Source organism: Microcaecilia unicolor, chromosome 1 (assembly GCF_901765095.1).
Source record: "Microcaecilia unicolor chromosome 1, aMicUni1.1, whole genome shotgun sequence".
NCBI lineage: Eukaryota > Metazoa > Chordata > Amphibia > Gymnophiona > Siphonopidae > Microcaecilia > Microcaecilia unicolor.
The window spans coordinates 6,424,936-6,451,320 of record NC_044031.1 but is presented as its reverse complement, the minus strand read 5'-3'; the positions used below and the strand labels follow the sequence as shown (position 1 = coordinate 6,451,320).

Sequence of the window (26,385 nt, the reverse complement as noted above, 5' to 3'; positions counted from 1 at the left end):
AAGCTGTGGAAGACTCAAAGCTGTGGGAGACCTGAGTACTCCCACAGGAGTCTGCAAACCTCCCCAGGCCTCCTTTCTTAGAAGCCCTTAAGTAACCAATATGAAGAAACTGGGAGTGATCCACACCAGTTCCCCAGTCACATTTCTGAAAAGCCTACATATAAAACTGCCTGAATCGCAAGCAGATCAGGCCCCAGGGGAGCGCTGGGGCTTCAGCATTGCCATGTGCAGTGGCAAGAAAGATGGAGCCATCAAGCGTGCACGCACACCCAAGAAAACAACTGCCCTGCACCCACCAAAGTGAGCTGGAAAGAAAGGAGCACACCGCTCCACGGAGTTGGGCTGTACAGTGGAACGCCAGCACGGGAAACTGCAGCAGCCTAGTGGCTCCCACACTGGGAGCCGCTTTTGCTCTGCCCACTGGCGCAGATAGGATTATGACTACTGACCCTCTTGGGAATTGCTGTCACATGCCAAGTCGGTCCTCACACCATTCAGCCGGTACTGCAAACCGGCATGAGCTTGCCGTGCTGGACAAATCTCAGACTGAGGAGATTTTTGTTTGTTTGTTTCAACAATTTTCTATCGATGACAAAACAGACAATCATCTCCAACAAGTGAAATGCGCATAAAGTCAAACATCAAAATTTGATCCTCCACAACAGAACGTTAATGTCAGTCATCAAGCTTTATCTGTTATCTCCCCCCCCCCCCCCTAATATATTCAAACAAGATAGTACTATAGTAGTATTTCGTCCCCAGTGCCAACATTTAACATTCCCCTCCCTGCCCTACCCACCCCCCCGGCCACCAGGGTAGGTGTTCGTCCAACCAATTATGAGATCGTTTTGCCCTAGTATATATGTCGTTCCACTATGGGGCAACTTTTAAGTGTGGACAGCAGCAAATTCCAGATGAGGGGTCCTTTTTCCCTTAGTACCCCCCAATCCTCTATTCGGCCAACCATCATGAAGATGCCATTGATTGATCAAAGAGTGATCCCTAACGCGCCCCTCAAATGAGCATATATCTCCATGTAGTTAACTTGTATAATAAGATAAGGTCTCGCTTCCCCCCAGAGCGCTGATCTCCCCCTCCCTCTCATTCACTCCACATTCATCCCAATACATTCAACACCTGGCTTCTGGATCTGGGTGCAATGATGTTTAAGTAAGCTCCCCATACTCTTATGAACGACTTCCTCCTGTTTCCAGAGTGACGGGCCCCTTGTGCTTCCCATAGCATCAGTGCATGCAATTTATTCCTCCAGTACCAATAGGATGGGGGGGGTGCTAGAAATCCAATGGTTGAGTATACATTTTTGAGATTTTTTTTTTTTAAACAGTGCTCAAACAGCATTTATTTATTTTTTAAGGCAGGAGAGGATGCCGGAGCAAAAGAAACCTCAGACTCCTTTTAAAGTCAGGAGAGTGAGAACCACAAACCCCAGTCAGGCAGAGAAGAGGGGTTGAAGGGGGAGGAAGGGAGGGACCTGGCACCACCAGGTGTGAACCCAAGTCCTAGGACCGGGATACCTCAGACCCCAGAAACTCAACTAGACCCAGGGGACCAGGCCAGGAGCCAATCAATCCAGAGCTGCACAGGTATGACCATCCACCTGCTAGATAGAGAGAATACTGAACTTTTAAGGTGGCTGCACATGACCACATATAGTAAACCTCTGAAGTTCTCTCTATCTCCACCTGCTGGTAGAGGGGCATAACCCACAAGTCTCTGGATTGATCTGTGGGACGCTATGGAAACAATACTTCCTCCTATTTGTTTTAAAAGTATTTCCATGTAATTTCATTGAGTGTTCCCTAGTCTTTGTACCTTTTGAAAGAGTAAAAAAAATCGATTCACTTCTACTCATTCTACACCACTTAGGAATTTGTAAACCTCAATCATATCTCCCCTCAGCTGTCTCTTTTACTACTACTACTACTACTTATCATTTCTATAGCGCTACTAAACTTATGCAGCGCTGTACACTTGAACATGAACAGACAGTCCCTGCTCAACAGAGCTTACAATCTAATTAGGACAGACAAACAGGACAAATAAGAGATAAGAGAATATTAAAGTGAGGATGATAAAATAAGGGTTCTGAACAAATGAATAAGGGTTAGGAGTTAAAAGCAGCTTCAAAAAGATGGGCTTTTAGCTTAGATTTGAAGACGGCCAGAGATGGAGCTTGATGTACCAGCTCAGGAGGTCTATTTTATTTTATTTATTTTTGTTACATTTGTACCCCCGCGCTGCGCTTTCCCACTCATGGCAGGCTCAATGTGGCTTACATGGGGCAATGGAGGGTTAAGTGACTTGCCCAGAGTCACAAGGAGCTGCCTGTGCCTGAAGAGGGAATCGAACTCAGTTCCCCAGGACCAAAGTCCACCACTCTAACCACTAGGCCACTCCTCCAGGAATATGGTGCAGCAAGATAAAAGGAACGGAGCCTGGAGTTAGCGGTGGACAAGAAGGGTACAGATAAGAGAGATTTACCCAGTGAACGGAGTTCCCTGGGAGCAGTGTAGGGAGAGATGAGAGTGGAGAGGTACTGAGGAGCTGCAGAGTGAATGCACTGATAAGTCAATAAGAGGAGTTTGAACTGTATGCGGAAATGGATAGGGAGCCAGAGAAGTGACTTGAGGAGAGGGCTAATATGAGCATGGCGACATTAGTGGAATATTAGTCGTGCAGCAGAATTTTGAACAGATTGAAGAGGAGAGAGATGGCTAAGTGGGAGACCTGCCTCCCACCACCGGCTCTGGCACAGACCGTATAAGTCTGCCCAGCACTATCCCCGCCACCCAAGCACCAGCCCCGGCACAGACCGTATAAGTCTGGCCAGCCCTATCCCTGCCTCCCAACCACCAACCCCACCTCCCAACCACCAGCTCTGGCACAGACCCTATAAGTCTGCCCAGCACTATCCCTGCCTCCCACCACCGGCTCTGGCACAGACCATATAAGTCTGCCCAGCACTATCCCCACCGCCCAAACCACCAGCCCCGGCACAGACCATATAAGTCTGGCCAGCCCTATCCCTGCCTCCCAACCACCAACCCCACCTCCCAACCACCAGCTCTGGCACAGACCCTATAAGTCTGCCCAGCACTATCCCCGCCTCCCACCACCAGCTCTGGCACAGACCGTATAAGTCTGCCCAGCACTATCCCTGCCTCCCACCACCGGCTCTGGCACAGACCGTATAAGTCTGCCCAGCACTATCCCCCCCCGCCCAACCACCAGCCCTGGCACAAACCGTATAAGTCTGCCCAGCACTAGTTCTGCCTCCCAACCACCAGTCCCAGCACAGACCGTATAAGTCTGCCCAGCACTATCCCCGTCGCCCAACCACCAGCCCCGGCACAGACCGTATAAGTCTGGCCAGCCCTATCCCTGCCCCCCAACCACCAACCCCACCTCCCAACCACCAGCTCTGGCACAGACCCTATAAGTCTGCCCAGCACTATCCCCGCCTCCCACCACCAGCTCTGGCACAGACCGTATAAGTCTGCCCAGCACTATCCCTGCCTCCCACCACCGGCTCTGGCACAGACCGTATAAGTCTGCCCAGCACTATCCCCCCCGCCCAACCACCAGCCCCGGCACAAACCGTATAAGTCTGCCCAGCACTAGTCCCGCCTCCCAACCACCAGTCCCAGCACAGACCGTATAAGTCTGCCCAGCACTATCCCCGTTGCCCAACCACCAGCCCCGGCACAGACCGTATAAGTCTGGCCAGCCCTATCCCTGCCCCCCAACCACCAACCCCACCTCCCAACCACCAGCTCTGGCACAGACCGTATAAGTCTGCCCAGCACTATCCCCGCCGCCCAACCACCAGCCCCGGCACAGACCGTATAAGTCTGGCCAGCCCTATCCCTGCCTCCCAACCACCAACCCCACCTCCCAACCACCAGCTCTGGCACAGACCCTATAAGTCTACCCAGCACTATCCTGCCGCCCAACCACCAGCCCCGGCACAAACCGTATAAGTCTGCCCAGCACTAGTCCTGCCTCCCAACCACCAGTCCCAGCACAGACCGTATAAGTCTGCCCAGCACTAGCCCCGCCTCCCAACCACCAGCTGTGCCACCCATTCTAGGCTAAGCTCCTGAGGATCCCTTCCTTCTGCACAGGATTCCTTTATGTTTATCCCACGCATGTTTGACTATTCTTATGTTCGTCAATATTGTTAGGTGTGGTTTTTGCATGGAGTTGGTGGAGCCCTTTATATGCTTTTTGGTTGAGCTCTATGGTTTATAATTGCTAGGTTTTTTTTAGCACGTGTTTTTAATGATCTGTATCACCATTTGTAGCTGTGGTAATGCAATCACTGTACTAACATTTTTATCTATTCGTCAAGGGCTGCAAAAAAGAGTATCGATGAAGACACTGGTAGTGTGAAACATGGTCCTCTCAGGTTTTAACTATTTATGTATTTATTATTTTATGTATGGTGAATACATTTTGGATGGTTTTATTTTGAACCTCTACGATCTGCTGTCTTGTCTTTTATTTATAACATAAGATACGCACTGCCATACTGCGACAGATCGGAGGTCCATCAAGCCCAGTTTCCAACAGTGGCCAATCCAGGTCATAGGTTCCTGGCACGATCCCACCCATCCCCCTCCTCCCACCCTGTCAGACTGTCATAGTAATGCTTGAATGTTTTCACTTATATACACTGTCAGCTAGCACATTTGCTTATTTCCGATCTGAGGAAGAAGGGCAACCTTCGAAAGCTAATCAAGAAATGTATTAAGTTATGTCCAATAAAAAAGGTATCATCTTATTTTCTTTTCCATGTTTTATTTTGTTTGATTTCTATTGATAACCTTAAGAGTGGACTAACACGGCTACAACACTCCTCTGGCAAGATCCCCAAACAGTAAAACAGAGCGATGCCCCATAGTCCTTTTATTTTTGGAAAGAATAAACAAGCGATTAATTTCTATTACACAAGAAAACAAATTGCATAAAAGGGAAGGGGACAAGATTTCATATACGACCTTTCTGTGGTTACAATCAAAGCAGTTTACATATTAAATAAAGGAGGAGCAGCTGCTGTGTGAGAAGGGAATCAGGAAGAAAAGCTGCATAAGTACATATAAGTACATAAGTGTTGCCATACTGGGAAAGACCAAAGGTTCATCAAGTCCAGCATCCTGTTTCCAACAGTGGCCAATCCAGGTCACAAGTACTTGGCAGAAAAACAAAGAATAGCAACATTCCATGTAGAACCCCAAAGAGAAGCAAGGTTCTAGAATTCTAAAGAATAGCAAGATTCCATGCAGAATTTCAAAGTTGAGCAACATTCCATGTAGAACCCCAAAGAGTAGCAAGATTCCATTCAGAATCCCAAGTATATAAGCATTACCATACTGGGAAAGACCAATGGTCCATCAAGCCCAGCATCCTGTTTCCAACAGTGGCCAATCCAGGTCACAAGTACTTGGCAGAAAAACAAAGAATAGCAACATTCCATGTAGAACCCCAAAGAGAAGCAAGGTTCTAGAATTCTAAAGAATAGCAAGATTCCATGCAGAATTTCAAAGTTGAGCAACATTCCATGTAGAACCCCAAAGAGTAGCAAGATTCCATTCAGAATCCCAAGTATATAAGCATTACCATACTGGGAAAGACCAATGGTCCATCAAGCCCAGCATCCTGTTTCCAACAGTGGCCAATCCAGGTCACAAGTACTTGGCAGAAAAACAAAGAATAGCAACATTCCATGTAGAACCCCAAAGAGAAGCAAGGTTCTAGAATTCTAAAGAATAGCAAGATTCCATGCAGAATTTCAAAGTTGAGCAACATTCCATGTAGAACCCCAAAGAGTAGCAAGATTCCATTCAGAATCCCAAGTATATAAGCATTACCATACTGGGAAAGACCAATGGTCCATCAAGCCCAGCATCCTGTTTCCAACAGTGGCCAATCCAGGTCACAAGTACTTGGCAGAAAAACAAAGAATAGCAACATTCCATGTAGAACCCCAAAGAGAAGCAAGGTTCTAGAATTCTAAAGAATAGCAAGATTCCATGCAGAATTTCAAAGTTGAGCAACATTCCATGTAGAACCCCAAAGAGTAGCAAGATTCCATTCAGAATCCCAAGTATATAAGCATTACCATACTGGGAAAGACCAATGGTCCATCAAGCCCAGCATCCTGTTTCCAACAGTGGCCAATCCAGGTCACAAGTACTTGGCAGAAAAACAAAGAATAGCAACATTCCATGTAGAACCCCAAAGAGAAGCAAGGTTCTAGAATTCTAAAGAATAGCAAGATTCCATGCAGAATTTCAAAGTTGAGCAACATTCCATGTAGAACCCCAAAGAGTAGCAAGATTCCATTCAGAATCCCAAGTATATAAGCATTACCATACTGGGAAAGACCAATGGTCCATCAAGCCCAGCATCCTGTTTCCAACAGTGGCCAATCCAGGTCACAAGTACTTGGCAGAAAAACAAAGAATAGCAACATTCCATGTAGAACCCCAAAGAGAAGCAAGGTTCTAGAATTCTAAAGAATAGCAAGATTCCATGCAGAATTTCAAAGTTGAGCAACATTCCATGTAGAACCCCAAAGAGTAGCAAGATTCCATTCAGAATCCCAAGTACATAAGTATTACCACACTGGGAAAGACCAATGGTCCATCAAGCCCAGCATCCTGTTTCCAACAGTGGCCAATCCAGGTCACAAATACCTGGCAAGATCCCAAAAAAGTACAAAACATTTTATACTGCTTACTCCATACATATGTTAAAGACCTTAATGTCATGACGTGAAAACTTGGGTACCATCACGCTGAATAGTAATACTTCTTCTATTCATGGTTTCCACATATCTCTTGGTTTATTTGCTGTTTTTTCTTTATACTGGTGACATCAGATTACATATGCCAATACACATTGTATTATTGACCAACAGTTTTAATATGCATGTCATTTCGACGCTGTATATATTATGGTACCCAAGTTTTCACGTCATGACATTAAGGTCTTTAACCATTTCTTCTGCTCCTTTACAATTTGTTTCCCCTAATCAATACATATGTGCGTTTTACATTCTTTCGTTATTATTGCTCAAATCTGTGTGTGCATATATGTTTTTATTTATATAACATATGTATGGTGTTTTTGCTTTTGAAATACATTATTGCATCACCATTTTATATATAGTACATTTTTGTTATTAGTTTATTTTTTGTGTGTATTTTTAAACCCCCTGACCGAATTGTTACACATATATTTTTAAAGGTATTAAGTTTATATAATTTGTAAATTCATTGTTTTAACTTATTTGTGTGCACTATATTTTGTCTTTTCTATTTTTATATATAAATGTATGTTTTTATAGACTCCTGATGCAGGCCTGACGGCCGAAACACGACGTTGTGTCGAGTCTTCAAATTATCAATAAAATTGTTTATTAGCGAACATCCTCCAGTTTCTGGTATCCTTGGTCGCTCTCCCACTTTTTTTACACAATTGTTTTTACCGTGGGGCGTTTGAGTTCTCCGCTTTTTTGGCGGATTTCCTCTCACATGACCTGTTCCTTGCCAAATCCAAAGGTCACTACTCCATCCTCGTCCTCCTCAACCTATCCGCTGCTTTTGACACTGTCAATCATAACTTACTTCTTGCCACACTGTCTTCATTTGGGTTCCAGGGCTCTGTCCTCTCCTGGTTCTCCTCTTATCTCTCCCACTGTACCTTCAGAGTACACTCTCATGGATCTTCCTCCACCCCCATCCCGCTCTCTGTTGGGGTTCTTCAAGGATCTGTCCTTGGTCCCCTTCTCTTTTCGATCTATACCTCTTCCCTGGGCTCACTGATTTTATCCCATGGCTTCCAGTATCATCTCTACGCCGACGACACCCAGCTTTATCTCTCCACACCAGACATCACTGCGGAAACCCAAGCCAAAGTATCGGCCTGCTTATCCGACATTGCTGCATGGATGTCCAACTACCACCTGAAACTGAACATGTCCAAGACAGAGCTTATTGTCTTTCCACCCAAACCCACCTCTCCCCTCCCTCCACTCTCTATCTCAGTAGATGGCACCCTCATCCTCCCAGTCTCATCTGCCCACAACCTCGGAGTCATCTTCGACTCCTCCCTCTCCTTCTCTGCTACTACTTATCATTTCTATAGCGCTACTAGACGTACGCAGCGCTGTACACTTGAACATGAAGAGACATATCCAGCAGATAGCCAAGACCTGTCGCTTCTTTCTCTATAACATCAGCAAAATTTGCACTTTCCTCTCTGAGCACACCACCCGAACCCTCGTCCACGCTCTCGTTACCTCTCGCCTTGACTACTGCAACCTACTCCTCACTGGCCTCCCACTTAGCCATCTATCCCCCCTTCAATCCATTCAGAACTCTGCTGCGTGTCTTATCTTCCGCCTAGACCGATATACTCATATCACCCCTCTCCTCAAGTCACTTCACTGGTTTCCAATCAGGTACCGCATACAGTTCAAGCTTCTCCTACTAACCTACAAATGCACTCAATCTGCTGCCCCTCACTACCCTTATCCTCCCGTACGCTCCTACCCGAAACCTCCGCTCGCAGGACAAATCCCTCCTCTCTGTTCCCTTCTCCACCATCGCCAACTCCAGGCTCCGCCCTTTCTGCCTTGCCTCTCCCTATGCTTGGAATAATCTTCCTCAGCCCATACGCCAAGCCCCCTCCCTGCCCATCTTCAAATCCTTGCTCAAAGCCCATCTCTTCAATGTCACCTTCGGCACCTAACCATTTCACCTCTACCCAGGAATCTAGACTACCCCAATTTGTCTGTCTGCATATACTGTCCATTAGATTGTAAGCTCCTTTGAGCAGGGACTGTCCTTCTTTGTTAACTGTACAGCGCTGCGTAACCCTAGTAGCGTTTTAGAAATGTTAAATCGTAGTAGTAGGATTGCTGGCAATTGTTCCTGACCTGTATTTATCGATTAAGTGCTCTGCCTGAACTGCTGGCAACTGAACCGCTTCTATGCTGACAAAATTACTTAAATCTATTGTCTACTTTTCATATGCAACTTCCATTACATTGCTCCTGCAACAGTAAACTTCAGTCCCACTCTATTATATTACTATTCCTCAGTTGCGCCTTTCACAGTTATCCACTAAATCCTACCTTCACTAACTAATCAAAATGATTTTCCTAAAATTGCTGATAGTCATTCACTCTCTAGGTCTTATTAATGCAACTTCTAAAGTCTTACCTTCGGATATTAACATTATACCAGTCCTTCATTACCACAGAAGACCAAACAAGTCCATTATTTCCCCAAGACTTGCCCACAACAAGCAAAATCCTTCAATTTCCAACCAACCATCACTGCGGTTTATCCGAAGCAGAAAATAACCTCATAAAGACCACAGCATCAAAAATGCGTAATGGAACCAAAATTAACGCTCAAAACACTAGACAAATCATAAACATCCAGCCGTTATCCTGTCCAAATGACGCCTACTTACCGATTCGATTAGGATATATTAATGCCAGATCAGCAGTAAACAAAGCTGAAATTATCACTGACTGGATTAAGTCTGCCAATTTAGATCTACTCTTCATTACAGAAACTTGGATCCGTGATTACAAAGATCCCATTATACTTGATCTCTGCCCTCCAGATTACAAGATATTACAGTGGTGTAGAAAGGAGAAAAACGGAGGAGGAATAGCAGTAATTTTCAGATCCTACTACTACTACTACTTAACATTTCTAGAGCGCTACTAGGGTTACGCAGCGCTGTACAATTTAACAAAGAGAGACAGTCCCTGCTCAAAGAGCTTACAATCTAATAGACAAGAGAACGGTCGTTCCGATAGGGGCAGTCAAATTAGGGCAGTCTGGATTCACTGAACGGTAAGGGTTAGGGGCCGAACGCAGCATTGAAGAGGTGGGCTTTAAGCAAAGATTTGAAGACGGGCAGGGAGGGGGCTTGGCGTAAGGGTTCAGGAAGGTTGTTCCAAGCATAGGGTGAGGCGAGGCAGAATGAGCGGAGCCTGGAGTTGGCGGTGGTGGAGAAGGGTACTGAGAGGAGGGATTTATCCTGTGAACGGAGGTTACGGGCGGGAACTTAAGGGAGATGAGGGTAGAAAGATAGTGAGGGGCAGCAGACTGAGTGCATTTGTAGGTAAGAAGGAGAAGCTTGAATTGATCCAACTTCACTCTTTAACCCATCTCAGAAAGCCTCACTCCGCAACTTGAAATTGCCTCCATTAAATTCCACAACCCATCACTCTATGATTACATAACCTGTATTTTATTCTACAGACCCCCCTGTTACTGGACACAACTAACTGAGAAACTGCTCATAAAAGATAGTGCTGATGAGGGTTATGATATGATTGTAAGTAGGATCAGCAATTGCAAACTGGAAATAGCACTGAACTGTGTTGAGACTGTGAATGTAAATGCTGAGCTGAATCATCCATGAGAAAGGGGGTGACCAATTGAAGACTAATGCTGTGTTAAAAGAGCTTGAGCAATAAAGCCTTGTGGTTTTCTAAGAATCTTGAGTGTGCTGCAGGGGTGTAGCCAGACACCCAAGTTTGGGTGGGCCTGGACCCAAGGTGGGTGGGCAGAACGCCACCTTCTCCTACAAGTGGTTTCTCCCTCTCTTGCCTGCATGCCATATGGTCTTTCAAACATCCCCTCTCCCCTGTATACCTTTTAAATAGTAGATTTTCACCGGCAGCCAACAGTTGTTGAGAGTTTTTGGCTGGTGGGGCTTGGGGTCCCTGCCAGCCACATTATAGGTGTGCTGCTACTTGGTGGGCCTGAACCTAAAGTGGGTGGGCCCAGCCCACCCTTGGCTATGCCACTGGTGTGCTGGAGTCTCTGGAATCGTGTGGAGTGAGGGCAGGACGGCTCTGACTAGCTGAGGGAGAGACAGAGCGGGAAGCAGCAAGTCCCGGCAAAGAGGTGAACTGGATTGCCCAGCTCGCAAGAGTCAGCTGAAGCTAAGCAGGGACAGCCTCGGCCCCACCTGGAAGGGTAACCTGGTTACAACAGTTTTGAATCTAAGGGACCTTTTTTAAACAGGCTCTTTGAAGCTGACTCAGCAACCTATGCAAGCATTCTACTTCCCCACACCTTAATTAACACTTAATTGAGGTTCCTGGTTGAGCTACCTCTCCAGCATCCAAGGAACAGAAAATAACTGCCTTTTAGAACAAGAGTTTTTGGCTGTTTAGTTTCTACCTCTAGAAAAGGTTTCAGTTTAAAACTATGGGAAAAGGGTTTGTACACTGTCAGGTGAATTTTCGAAAGAGAAGGGCGCCCATCTTCCGACACAAATTGGGAGATGGGCATCCTTCTTGCAAGGTGGCCCAAATCGGCATAATCAAAAGCCGATTTTGGCCGCCCTCAATTGCTTTCCGTCGCGGGGACGACCAAAATTCACGGGGGCGTTGGCAGTGTAGCAAAGGCGGAACTGGGGAGTGCTTAGGAGATGGGCGTCCTCGGTCAATAATGGAAAATAGAAGGGCGTCCCTGACGAACACTTGGACAACTTTACTTGGTCCATTTTTTTTCATGACTAAGCATCAAAAAGGTGCCCGAACTGACCAGATGACCACCGGAGGGAATCGGGGATCACCTCCCCTTACTCCCCCAGTGGTCACTAACCCCCTCCCACCATAAAAAAAAAGTTAAAAAATACTTTTTTGCCAGCCTCAAATGCCATACTCATGTCCATCGCACCAGTATGCAGGTACTTGTAGTGGGTGCAATATACTTCAGGCAGGCGGACCCAGGCCCATCCCCTCCCTACCTGCTACACTTGTGGTGGTAAATGTGAGCCCTTCAAAACCCACCATAAACCCACTGTACCCACATGTAGGTGCCCCCCTTCATCCCTAAGGGCTATAGTAGTGGTGTTCAGTTGTGAGGAGTGGGTTTGGGGGGGGGGGGTTGGGGGGCTCAGCACACAAGGGTGCCCGGTTGGTGTCCTGGCATGTGAGGGGGACCAGTGCACTACGAATGCTGGCTCCTCCCACGACCAAATGGCTTGGATTTGGTCATTTTTGAGATGGGCATCGTCGGTTTCCATTATCGCCAAAAACCGGGGACGACCATCTCAAAAACGACCTAAGGACGACCATCTCTAAGGTCGACCTAAATTTCATGATTTGGCCATCCCCGACTGTTATTATTGAATTGAAAGATGGACACCCATCTTGTTTCGATAATACGGGTTGCCCTGCCCCTTTTGGGCTGTCCTGCGAGGATGCCCTCATGAAAACTTGGGCGCCCCGTTCGATTATGCCTGTCCATGGCAACTAGTTAATGATGCTTGCTTTTCTCTCTCTATCTCTCTTTTTACTCCCCCCTTAATACTAAACTAGGTAATGCTTGCTTTTCCCTCTCTTTCTCTCTTTTTATTCCCCTTAATACTAAACTATATCCTGCAGTGCCTGCTAGATTCTATCTGTTAATGCTGTGGTACAAAAGTTTTTAAAACTAAGTGGAAAAGACTATGGAGATTAGCTGATAAAATTTGCGTTTTATATTTTTATTTTGCCTAACACTAACCTACAATTCCTCCTTTAAACCCCAATCTTTAGGTTCCCAAAGCACAAAGCAAAATAGTGTTCTCTTACCAGAGAAATGTCCTCTTCTCTCTGAACTTCTCAGAAAGAAGTTCAGTGAGAAGTGCCCCAGGAATGGATTGAGCAGGGCCAGGCTCATTTCTTCTGTGTGTGTGGCATTGCCTGGCACTGCATCCCCTGCTGTCCACCTCCTGCCAGTGAGGGGAGGAGAATGAGGAAGAAGAGCCTGAGGGGCTACAGCAGGGAATGGATTGAGCAGTGCCAGGCTCATTTCTTCTGTGTGTGGCATTGCCTGACACTGCATCCCCTGCTGTCCACCTCCTGCCAGTGAGGGGAGGAGAATGAGGAAGAAGAGCCTGAGGGGCTACAGCAGGGAATGGATTGAGCAGTGCCAGGCTCATTTCTTCTGTGTGTGGCATTGCCTGACACTGCATCCCCTGCTGTCCACCTCCTGCCAGTGTGAGGGGAGGAGAATGAGGAAGAAGAACCTGAGGGGCTACAACAGGGAATAAAGAGCCCCAGAAATGGATTGAGCAGTGTCAGGCTCATTTCTTCTGTGTGTGGCATTGCCTGGCACTGCATCCCCTGCTGCCCACCTTCTGCCAGTCTCCTGCTCAGCACAAACCCCAAGAGCCATTCTCCTGCCATTCTCCACACCTCCAGCTCCAGAAGGGAAGGGGAGAGGGAGAGAGGAAGCAGAAAGTGAGAGTCAGGTAAAGCAGCAGAAGCAGCTGCTGTGTGAGGGGAGGAGAATCAGGAAGAAGAGCCTGAGGGGCTACAGCAGGGAATGGATTGAGCAGTACCAGGCTCATTTCTTCTTGTGTGTGTGTGGCATTGCCTGGCACTGCATCCCCTGCTGCCCACCTCCTGCCAGTCTCCTACCTGCTCAGCACAAACCCCAAGAGCCATCCTCCTGCCCTTCATCCCTGGGGGCAGATCTGGGAAATGGGAATCAGAGAGAACTGGAACCCCTGGACCATTAGGACCGCCCTAGGTGGAATCTGACAAATCACAGTGTCAGAGGGGCGGGATCTTAGCCTCCTCTCCCCTGCCTCACGAGTCTTGTGACCAAGGGGCGTGGTCTCCCTCTCATGCTGTGTTCTCAATCTAACCTCCTGTTTCTCAATCTACCCTCCTTGTGAGTGACATCATAGAGTCTCTCTTATGCTGTGTTCTCAATCTAACCTCCTGTTTCTCAATCTACCCTGCTTGTGAGTGACATCATAGAGTCAGTGCAAGGAGGGAGAGCAGAGAGAGGCAGCACCATCTCCCTCTTTATCTTGAGACACATCAGGTGCTGCCACCTGTGGCCGGATGTTTCACTCAGATGCTGCAGAGAAAACAGTTTCCAGGGCTGCACCAAGAGGACAGTAACAGAAATGAGTGTGTGTGTTTAGTCTGACATTGCATGTGTCTGTGAGTGCATATTGTGCATATTGTAGTGTTTTTGCAAAGAATGACCCCCATCCTAAAGCCTGAAATTCCCTCCTGTCTTTTGCCTCCCCAGGTCCATCACTCACTCCAGCTGCAGTTCTCTCTCCCTCTAACTCCTAGTTCTGTCTAATGGCAAATTCAGCTGTCCTATGCAGCACCACCACACCCCTCATTCTAGAGGGTATTACTGAGTTTGAATGTCCAGTGCACTCTGGGAGCTGTAGTTCTTCGTAGGAGGGATTAATGTGTGGGAGTGTCACAATGCACTCTGGGAGCTGTAGTCACTCCTAGGAAGGATTACTGTGTGGGAGTGTCACAATGCACTCTGGGAGCTGTAGTTCTTCCTAGGAGGGATTACTGTGCGGGAGTGTCACAGTGCACTCTTGGAGCTGTGATCACTCCTAGGAGGGATTACTGTGCGGGAGTGTCACAATGCACTCTGGGAGCTGTGGTCCTTCCTAGGAGGGATTACTGTTTAAAAGTGTCAGTGCACTCTGGGAGCTGTAGTCCTTCCTAGGAGGGATTACTCTTTAATAGTGTCACAGTGCTGGGGCTGGGTCTCTCCTAATGGATTCAGAGAAAGAAGAAGGGAGGGAATGGATGCGGAAAGGTTCATGGGATTAAAGAAAGGAGAAGGGGAAGGAAGACAGAAAGAGAGGGGGGAGGAGAAAGACCTCAGTAGAGCCACTGCTGACTGCTGCCATCTCCAGCACCAGCCTGGTAGTGATGGCAGGAGCTGATCTTACACACAAGAGGCTGCTGGAATTAGGCATCAGCTGTTACTGCACTTGACCAGCCTCATGTTTATTGATGAGCCTAATTATAAATATAAATCCAACAGCTCACATCTCACTCTGGAAGCTGTAGTAACTCCTAGGAGGGATTACTGTGTGGGAGGGTCACAGTGCACTCTGGGAGCTGTAGTCCTTCCTAGGAGGGATAACTGTGTGGGAGTGTCACAGTGCACTCTGGGAGCTGTGGTCCTTCCTAGGAGGGATTACTGTGTGGGAGTTTCAAGTGCACTCTGGGAGCTGTAGTCCTTTCTAGATTTTCAAAAGGCGTTTGACAAAGTACTTCATGAAAGACTCCAGAGGAAATTGGAGAGTCGTGGGATAGGGGATTAAAAACTGGTTAAATGAGAGAAAACTGAGAGTAGGGTTAAATGGTCAGTATTTTCAATGGAGAAGGGTAGATAATGGGGTTCCCCAGGGGTTTGTGCTGGGACCACTGCTTTTTAACATATTTTTATATGATGTGGAGATGGGAGTTGATGATATGTTGAAACCTTCTGCTCAGTGTGCTGCGGCGGCTAAGAAAGCAAATAGAATGTTAGGTATTATTAGGAAAGGAATGGAAAACAAAAGTGAGGATGTTATAATTCCTTTGTATCACTCCATGGTGAGACCGCACTTCGAATATTGTGTGCAATTCTGGTCACCAGATCTCAAAAAAGATATAGTGGAATTAAAAAAGGTACAGAGAAGGGCGAAGAAAATGGTAAAGGGGATGGGACGACTTCCCTATGAGGAAAGGCTGAAGCATCTAGGGCTGTTCAGCTTGGAGAAAAGACGGCTGAGGGGAGATATGATAGAGGTCTGTAAAATAATGAGTGGAGTGGAAAGGGTAGGTGAATCATTTGTTTACTCTTTCCAAAAATACTAGGACAAGGGGGCACACAATGAAGCTACAAAGTAGTAAATTTAAAATGAATCGGAGAACGTTTTTCTTCACTCAATGTGTAATTAAACTCTGGAATTTGTTGCCAGAGAATGTAGTAAAGCAGTTAGCTTAGCAGGGTTTTAAAAAAAGGTTTGGATGGCTTCCTAGGTCCATTATTCAAATGGATGCGGGGAAAATCCACTGGTTATTTCTGGGATAAGCAGCATAAAATGTATTGTACTGTTTTGGGAATCTTGCCAGGTATTTGTGACCTGGAATGGCCACTGTTGGAAACAGGATGTTAGGCTTGATGGACCTTCGGTCTGTTCCAGTATGGCAGCACTTATGCACTTTTGACTTTTACACCTTAGAAAAAGGCATATGGGGCTAGATTCTATATTTAGCACCAGGAAAAAGACCTGCGCTTAATATTAGTTGCAGTTTACAGAATACACTTAGCCGCCATCCCGTGACTAAAATTTAGGCACTGCCGTTTATGCCCCCCACCCCATGGCCACGCCTCCTTTCAAGATCCGCGCACTCCAATTTACGCGCATCACCTTAGCACCTTAGCTTAGCAAGCGATGTGCGCACATCTAATTAGTGACAATTAGTACCATTAATTGCTTGTTTACATCCAGTGTTCTACGCCGAAATCAGCTACGTGTACTGATTTGAGTGCAGAACTTCAATCGCCGTTGATAGGATCCAGAGGATGGGGGGTTACCTCCATGGAGAGGCAGCTACCATCCTGGCTCCCTTTCTGGGCAGACTGGATGGCCCACGCTGGTCTTTATCTGCCATCACTTACTCTATTACTCTCTAGATACCCAAGTCTGAATCATAGCAATTGCCAGTTTCCACCTCTAGTTCCATGTGCGTACTTTAACAGAGTGCTTGCAAAATGAAATACATGCAGAGAAGGACTCCTCCCTCCCCTTCTCTGCACATATTCAGCAGGCTGCTAAAACCTATCACCAAAATTTGCCCTTTCCTTTCTGAGCACACTACCAGAACCCTCATCCACACTCTTATCACCTCTCGCTTAGACTATTGCAACTTGCTTCTCACAGGTCTCCCACTTAGCCATCTCTCTCCTCTTCAATCTGTTCAAAATTCTGCTGCACGACTAATATTCTGCCAGTGTCGTTATGCTCATATTAGCCCTCTCCTCAAGTCACTTCACTGGCTCCCTATCCGTTTCCGCATATAGTTCAAACTCCTCTTATTGACCTACACTCCTCTACGGGAACTCCGTTCACTGGATAAATATCTCTTATCTGCACCCTTCTCCTCCACCGCTAACTCCAGACTCCGTTCCTTTTATCTTGCTGCACCATGTGCCTGGAATAGACTTCCTGAGCTGGTCTTCAAATCTAAGCTAAAAGCCCACCTTTTTGATGCTGCTTTTAAGTGCTAACCCTTATTCACTTGTTCAGAACCCTGCTAAAACCTGTCATTTCTTTCTCTATAATATCACCAAAATTCACCCTTTCCTTTCTGAGCACACTACCAGAACCCTCATCCACACTCTTATCACCTCTCGCTTAGACTATTGCAACTTGCTTCTCATAGGTCTCCCACTTAGCCATCTCTCTCCTCTTCAATCTGTTCAAAATTCTGCTGCACGACTAATATTCCGCCAGGGTGCATTATGCTCATATTAGCATTCTCTTCAAGTCACTTCACTGGCTTCCTATCCATTTCTGCATACAGTTCAAACTCCTCTTATTGACCTATAAGTGCATTCACTCTGCAGCTCCTCAGTACCTCTCCACTCTCATCTCTCCCTAAACTCCTTCCCGGGAACTCCGTTCACTGGGTAAATCTCTCTCATCTGCACCCTTCTCCTCCACTGCTAACTCCAGACTCCGTTCCTTTTATCTTGCTACACCATAGGCCTGGAATAGACTTCTTGAACCAGTATGTCAAGCTCCATCTCTGGCAGTCTTCAAATCTAAGCTAAAAGCCCACCTTTTTGATGCTGCTTTTAACTCCTAACCTTTATTCACTTGTTCAGAACCCTTATTTTATCATCCTCACTTTAATATTCCCTTATCTCTTGTTTGTCCTGTTTGTCCTAATTAGACTGTAAGCTCTGTCGAGCAGGGACTGTCTCTTCATGCTCAAGTGTACAGCACTGCGTACGTCTAGTAGCGCTATAGTAATGATAAGTAGTAGTAGTATTAGTATGTGATGGGGTGAGGCCTCCTGTACAGTTCAGTAAGGGGTGCAGACACGTGTAATGGATTCAAACAGGTCAATTTTTCAGGGCGCCTGCAAAAAAGGCCCTTTTTTTGGCCCAAAACGGACATGCGGCAAAATGAAAATTGGAGCATGTCGATTTTGGGCCTGAGACCTTACCGCCACCCATTGACCTAGCAGTAAAGTCTCACGTGGTAACCGGGTGGTAATGGTCTATGTGTGTAGAATGCTGATTATCGCCCGGTTATTGCCGCACGCCAGAAATTAGTAGACGCACGTCAAAAATGAAATTACTGCCTGGGCCACGCGATGTAGTAAAAGGGCCCCTAAGACTCTCTCACTCAATTCAAGAACACTGTATGAGAAGAAAAATGATCTTTTATTACAACTTTGAGCTAATAAAATACACTGAATCTAAGTGATGAGGTTTTACAGCAAATTCCCAAGTCCCAGATTTAGTAAAAAATGTTACGCTCTTTTTTACCAGCTCTAAATAAACAATCAGATATTTACACTGTCTCTCAGAGAGTCCACCTTCTGATTTACAGAGCCATTTCTCTGTAACTACCTTTCCCTCACACCTCAGGCAAATTAACTCATTCACCCCCGTCTGGGATGAAGTCAGTGCAGTGACCCCAAACTCTGGCGTTTCTCTCTCCTGATCCATGAAGAGTATTCAGTGGATCACCGCTAAACTTTCGATCACTTTTATTTACACACTTTTTTTGGGGGTGTCAGAATTAGTGTTCCTGATGCCGGGCCTGTATTTTCTGTTCTTTCCCAAATTCAGTAATTCGCTGTCTCGCAAGTCAACCAAAGTTGGGTGTGTGGCCGTGTAACCTGGTGTACATGTGAGCAGTGTTCCCTCTAAACGGAGGCATGAGTAAATTGTTCGTACATTTTAAGAGCGGCGCTCGCAGGGGCCCTTTTACAAAGGCGCACTGAAAAATGTCCTGCGGTACTATACACGCGTGTTTTGAGTGTGCGCAGAATCATTTTTCAGCACACTTATAAAAAATGCCTTTTTACAATTTTTGCCGAAAATGGACGTGCGGCAAAATGAAAATTGCCACACGTCCATTTTGGGTCTGAGATCTTACCGCCAGCCATTGACCTAGTGGTAATGTCTCACGCGGTAACCAGGCGGTAATGACCTGCACGCACCAAATGCCACTTGGCACGCGTCCAATACAAGTGTCCGGAAATAACAATTATTTGTCGGATGTACATATCGGAAGTGCTCCAAAAATGAAATTACCATGAGAGCCACATGGTAGCCAGGCGGTAACTCCGTTTTGGCGAGCGTTGGGCATGCATAGATGCTACACGGCTTAGTAACAGGGCCCCAAAGATTTTACATGGTTGCTCACAAAAATATTGGTTTTTAAAACTTGTTGCTCACACACAAAAAAAAAGGTGCACACACCAGGCCACTCCTTAGAGGAAACATTTCACGTGACCCATCCTTCTCCGATAACTCTTCTGACCTTTACAGAAAGCCGCACAGACAGCAGAGGTGATCCAGGGAATGAAGAAGAGACGAGAGTTCACCAAAATAAACTTTACTGAAGAGGAACCCAAGTTGGCCAAGTTTTGGCTTTGCCTTCATCAGGGGTCACCAGATTCCTTCAAACACATCCTGAAAGGTCCATTAAAAGACACATCGTCGTCGGCAGAGTATGGTGGAGTCTCTTTTCTCATTGCATCAATCTTTTTACTGAACCTTTCAGGATTTGTTTGAAGGAATCTGGTGACCCCTGACGAAGGCAAAGCCGAAACTCGGCCAAGTTGGGTTTCTATTCAATAAAATTTGTTTTGGTGAACTATCGTCTGTTCTTCATTCTTTACTGTCTGTGCTGCTTGTGTGTTTCTGATTCTTTTACTTTACAGAAAGCCATTATCGTACGCTTACAGAACAGAGCTATCACTGTTTTTGGGAATATTTTACAAACAGAGTTACAAAACTGTGGTTACAAACAGGATAATCTTACATTACGTAAAATTCGAGCAGCAGTGCTCTCCATCTTCTAGTCTAACGAGCCAACCTTACGTCAAAACTCATGAAACAAATGGTTACAAAGATTATGCACAGTGGAGAGCAGTCTTCCACCATGGAAAATACAGCACCTCAATCCTCCCTGTACACACAAAAGGGACACGTTTACCTATTAACAATACCCCTATCTTCTCAAATTCTGTGTCCATGAAACTTCCTGGGGAACAGCAGGAGACCTGATGCTTGACTGAGCTGCGGTATGGAGCTGGACACACTCTATCGACGCTGCTGATTCCTCTCCGCCTATGCCAATGCAGGTCAGCCGGAGGAGAGTGGTGGTACCTCAGGACATGGCCATGCTCCTCGGTCATCTGTACCTAGAGTACTGGCATCTCAAGACAGAAGAGTGCAACGAGAGTAATTCCCCAAATTATGCCAACCTCCCCCATCCCCTTCTGCATGCAGCCCTGGTTTCGTCAAAAACTCAACTCCTAAGGAGACAAAATAACCACTAATAAGAAAAAGTAATATTAATCATAGCAATTGCTGAATGAAGCTGTGTCTTCATGCTGGGAGAGTACATCTTCACAGGAGACCATGAGGGGCATAATCACAAGAGATGCCCAAGTTTTCCTGAGGACGTCCTCACAAAACGTCCCGGTGGAGGGGCGGGGAAACCCATATTATCGAAACAAGATGGACATCCATCTTTCATTTCGATAATACGGTCGGGGTGCTCAAATCCTGAAATTTAGGTCGTCCTTAGAGATGGTCGTTTCTGATTTTCAGCGATAATGTAAACCAAGGACGCCCATCTCAGAAACGACCAAATGCAAGCCCTTTGGTCGTGGGAGGAGCCAGCATTCGTAGTGCACTGGCCCCCCTCACATGCCAGTACACCAACCGGGCACCCTAGAGGGCACTGCAGTGGACTTCATAAATTGTTCCCAGGTACATAGCTCCCTTACCTTGTGTGCTGAGCCCCCCAAAACCCACTACCTACAACTGTACACCACTACCATAGCCCTTACGGGTGAAGGGGGGCACCTAGATGTGGGTACAGTGGGTTTCTGGTGGGTTTTGGAGGGCTCACATTTACCACCACAAGTGTAAAAGGTAGGGGGGGGGATGGGCCTGGGTCCGCCTGCCTGAAGTGCACTGCACCCACCAAAACTGCTCCAGGGACCTGCATACTGCTGTGATGGACCTGAGTATGACATTTGAGGCTGGCAAAAAATATTTTTAAAGATGTTTTTTTTAGGGTGGGAGGGGGTTAGTGACCACTGGGGGAGTAAGGGGAAGTCATCCCCGATTCTCTCCGGTGGTCATCTGGTCAGTTCGGGCACCTTAGCCTGGGTCTCAGCATATTCATATGTTCTTATGAGTTTTCTGTAGCATTCTTTGCTGATCTTTTTATGAATGATTTGTGATGGGTTGTTGCAATTTCATCTAATGTCAGATATTTATATACAAACTATCTCTTAAATTTCCCTACTTTGCAGTTTTGAATGAGAGAGACGTTTTCAGTGTTACTTAATTATCTGTTCAGGAAAGTTGTCGTAACGTATTTGCCCAGACCATCTTGAAGTTATCCGAGAAGCTCTTCATTATTCAGAGTTATTCCTCTAAAGATTACAGGAGTTGTGAAGATTAAAATCATCCAGAAATAGTAAAAGTGATGTTATATATGTATTGTCAGTGTCTTTGGGGTTAAGACTAAATCCAAGGATCAGGAGTTAATAAGAGTGCTCAGTTGATTCAGTATTACACCATGCAGAAATGGTGATAGAGAATCTTCTTGTAATACTATTTATGGGTTCTCAATTTTAAACATGATAAATTATCTGATAGAATACAGTTTGCCCCATTTTCATGGTGAACGTTTTCTCTCAGTTGGGTATATTTTATATATTTGAAGACAGGTTATAGTCCAAGAGTGTGGATTCTCCAATGTATCCTCAAATTTGTTGTGTTACTGAAGCTTTTACCACACTCAGTACATATAAATGAATGTTCTTCCATGTGGGTCCTTTTGTGCTTCTTCAGGGCAGATTTACACCTGAATAGTTTATCACACTCCGTGCATGGAAGTGGTTTCTCTCCTAGATGGGTCCTTTGATGCCTTTTAAGCTGTGATTTATCCCGGAACAGTTTATCACAATCCATACATTTAAATGGTTTTTCTCCTGTGTGTGTTCTTCGGTGTATTTCTAATGTCGATTTTTCTCTAAATCTTTTATCACACTCAGGACATACAAATGGCTTCTGTCCCGTGTGGACCCATTTGTGCCTTCTTAGCTGTGATTTATCACGGAATAATTTGTCACACTCAGTACATTTATATGGTTTTTCTCCCGTGTGAGTTCTTTGGTGCATTCTTAGATGTGACTTATATCGGAATAATTTGTCACACTCAGCACATGTAAATGGTTTCTCTCCCGTGTGGACCCGCCAATGGATTTTTAGGGAAGTGTGGCGACTGAAGCTTTTACCACAATCAGTACATGTAAATGGTTTTTCACCCATGTGGATCTTTTCGTGTCTTCTTAGCTGGGATTTATCACTGAATAATTTGTTACACTCAGAACATGGAAATGGTTTGTGTCCCAAGTGGATCCTTTCATGCTTTCTCAGGTATGTTTTGTGAGTGAAGCTTTTATCACATGCCATACATGTAAATGGTCTTTCTCCTGTGTGTGTTCTCTGGTGCAAAATTAAGCATGGTTTCTTATCAAAGCCTTTTCCACAGGTGTCACACAAAAATGATTTCTTCCCTTTCTCATCTCTCTGATGGAGACTAGAAGTTACTGGATCATCGTTAGTATTTTGGAAGGCCGTCTGTGCTTTCAGATGTCTCTGGTAGACGTCTGAAGTCATTTGTTCATGGTTATTATATTGTAAAGGCATATCTTCTCTCAGGTGTCTCTGGAAGAGACTGTTAGTACTTTGGAAGGGTTTCTCTGCTCTGAGGTATCTCTGCTGGAAGCCAGAAATCATTTGCTCGCCATTATTATAACGGGAGGGTGTCTCCTCTCTTGGGTGATTCTGGTGGAAGTCAGAAGTCATTTGCTCAAGGTTGTTACACTGGAAGGACATCTCCTTTCTCGGCTGGCTTTGCTGGAGATCAGAAGTCATTTGTTCAATGTTATATTGGAATGGTATCTCTCCTCTTGGGTATCTCTGGTAGAGGTCAATAGTGATTTGCTCACTGTTATTATTTTGGAAGGGTGTCTCTTCTTTCAGATGTCTCTGCTGCAGATCAGAAGTCATTGGCTCAATGTTGTACTGGAAGGGCATCTCTTCTCTTGGGTGTCTCTGGTGGAGGTCAGTAGTTACTTTCTCATTGACAGTAGTTTGGAAGGGTGTTTCTTCTTTCAAATGTATCTCCTGGAAGTCAGAAGTCACGTTCTCATTGTTATTATAAGGAGAGGGTGTCCCCTCTCCTGGGTGTCTCTGGTGGATGTCCGAAGCTGTTTTGTCAATGTTATTATACTGAAAGGACATCTCCTCTCTTGGGTGTCTCTGGTGGAGGATGGAAGTGTTTTGCTGACTATTATTATAATGGGCGGTTGTCTCATCTCTTGTGTGTCTCTGGTGGAGGTCAGAAATGATTTGCTTATTGTTACTATTTTGGAAGGGTGTCTTTGCTTTTGGGTGTCTCTGGTGCTCGGGGATGTTTATGAACTCTCTGTCACTTCTCTCACACTCAGTGACTCCTTCCAGTGAGTGTTCCAGAGGATCCCACAGCATCTTCTCCGATTCCTGTTGGCCTCTCCCCCAAGAAACTTTCTCACTGTTCTTTCTTGATTGTCTTGGGATCAGTCCCCATAGCATAGGACATTCTTCTCGATTCTTCGCCCTTTTGTCTTCCTGCTCAACCTCGCTATCTGCTGGAAATAGAAAAGAAGGCATAAATTATGTACTACTGAGTACTGCATGATTCTGGTGACAGGATTCAGAATTTGTCAGAAGTCAGACATTAACCAGCAGGCAACAAATGCTGAATAAATACTACATGACAACTGTGCACACAGACTGATTCCCATAATGGTTTCACTCTCCTTCTCCCTCTGCTGCTGCCATCGGGCCCCTGTGCTTTTCAAGACTTTAGGAGGGCTGACGTCAAGAGAATGAAGAGGATTGGATGGACTGTGTGGCAGAGGTGATGCACCAGTTGGGTGATACTAGAGTTTCACAACCAAAAATAGTGATAACAGTCAGCCACACTGGAACCAATCTCAGAAAGTGGAGAAAAAGACTTCAGAGTATTAGTCATAGCTCAATCACAACATGAGACAGGCAATCCACACCTCCATCATGGGTCAGAAAAAAAAAACTTCACTTGCAAAAGATCAAAATGAGTGAAGAAACAAAGTTCAATGACTATGGACAAAGTAACCTGTCAGTCTGTGCAAATTTGGAGATGAACTTTCACCAAAACAGTCTTCCTAACTGTGCCTAGTTGTCCACCAAACACCCAGGAACAGCTCCTGGCTGGTTAAATGGCACCTAACCGGCTAACCGGTGGTATTCAATGGGAAATCACTGGTTACCTCCCGTTGAATATTGCCAGTTAGCGCTTAGCGATATAATTGGCTGTCCCAGTGCATCGCCGGCTACGACTGGCGGCCAAATACGGCCTCAAAATAGCAGGTCTATCTTTGGCCGGTTTAAACATAACCGGCGAACACTGACTATCGGCTTGGCCGGTTAAGCTTAAACTGGCCAAAAATAAACCGGGTATTGCGCCTCTCTCCTGCAGTTTGAATATCGGGCCCTTTGTGTCTTTCTTAAAGACTTGTCCAACAGAAATCCGTAAAGGCGGAGAACAGTCTGGCCCCACGGGAATGCTCACAAAGAGAAGAGAAAGGTGAGAGGAGGGCCATGGATTTCAGAGATGAGAGAGACAATCTTAGGTAGAAAACGATTTATTGACCAAGGACTCGACACAGCGCTGTGTTTCGGCCCAAAAGGCCAAAAGTCAGATCTGACTTTTTAGATTACCGGATTTGAAGGCACGCATCTTTCACTACCAAGGTCTTTTTCAAGACCACTTTATTGATCTACTTTGACATGCTTCACATCTGGAGATTCTCAAATCCACTTCAGAAGACTCCTGAGGCAGGCCTTTTGGGCCGAAACACAGCACTGTATTGCGTCCTTGATCAATAAATCAATTTCTACCTCTCGTCTCTGGAATCGGTGGCCCTCCTCCCACCCTTCTCTTCTCTTTCTTAAAGACTTGGCACCCCAATGTTCATTTTGACTATCAACATCATTCTACTACAGTTACCCCCCCTGCTGTGAGCTAATGCCGACACAGCCCATTCACTTTGACGACTCACAGAAACAGAAGCCTGCGCGGCTGCATTGCTGATCTGCAAGGGCAAGCTTCTACATGGAATGTTGCTGGTGGAATAGCAACATTAACATTCCATCTAGAATCTCCAATAGTAGCAACATTCCCTGTAGAATCTCAAACAGTAGCAACAAAATCTCAAATAGTAGCAACATTCCCTGTAGAATCTCAAATAATAGCAACATTCCATGTAGAATCTCAACTAGTAGCAACAGAATCTTAAATAGTAGCAACATTCCTTGTAGAATCTCAAGTAGGGAAAGGGAAATGGGACTTGATATACTGCCTTTCTGTGGTTTTTGCAACTACATTGAAAGTGGTTTACATAGTATATACAGGTCCTTATTTGTACTTGGGGCAATGGAGGGTTAAGTAACTTGCCCAGATTCAGAGGTGGGAATCGAACCCAGTTACCCAGGATCAAGGTCTTGTGCACTAGCCACTAAGCTACACCTCCCCTCTACTCCGCTCCACTGAATATCTCCAGTTAAGTAGCAGGAAGCTACTTAAGCAATATCGGCTTCATGGTGTCTAGCACCCTGATGAATTTACAGTGCGCTCCATTTAAGTGCATGTCGGATAAGCGCATTCTCTGTTTAACTGCATGCCGTACTTCGGTCCCGTTTTTGGTGCCATCAATTTCTATGGGGACAAACCGGTTTAGTGCACTACTGATAAGTGCAAGATTCGCTTACATGCATGGTTTAAGACCGCTCCTCTGCAGGGAAGACTCCGCATAAGCGCGTGCACAGAATATGGAAGCCGATTGGCGTGTGACAACCAACGAGATTTCAAATTTACTGCCCCTTTAGCTGCCACAGGCAGAATAAGAGAAAGAATGTAGTTAGAGTGTACACTGGGGTCGTCGTCGTCGTGGCAGAACTGTAAGAATTTAACACTGGCTGAACGAATAGAAGTTCTTAAAAAATTAGAAAACAAACAAAGTCAAGTATCTATTGCTAAAGAATATGGTGTCAATCCCAGTCAAATTTCAAGTGTCTTGAAGCAGAAAGACCAGCTTCTGGAAGACTGGCAAAACAATACAAATTCACAATGGAAACGAAAATGGGTGGGAAAAGCTTAGGACGTAGAAGATGCCCTTCTTTGGTGGTTTTCTTGAGTCAGGACCAGACAGTTTCCTGT

General features: G+C 45.6%; 1 protein-coding gene across 3 annotated transcripts in view; it reads right to left on the bottom strand.

Annotated features, from left to right (window-relative positions):
• Positions 1 to 26,385, bottom strand: part of LOC115462435 (oocyte zinc finger protein XlCOF6-like) — a 127,617-nt gene that overhangs the window by 68,251 nt on the left and 32,981 nt on the right. The window contains exon 3 of one of the 3 annotated variants that reach the window (XM_030192461.1): positions 21,217 to 23,773. The exons of the other annotated variants lie outside the window; for them this stretch is intronic. Coding sequence (XP_030048321.1) covers positions 21,807 to 23,773 — 1,967 coding nt within the window. The 3' untranslated portion in view covers positions 21,217 to 21,806. Of the gene's footprint in view, positions 1 to 21,216; positions 23,774 to 26,385 lie in introns of those variants that run through there. 3 annotated transcript variants of the gene reach the window in all.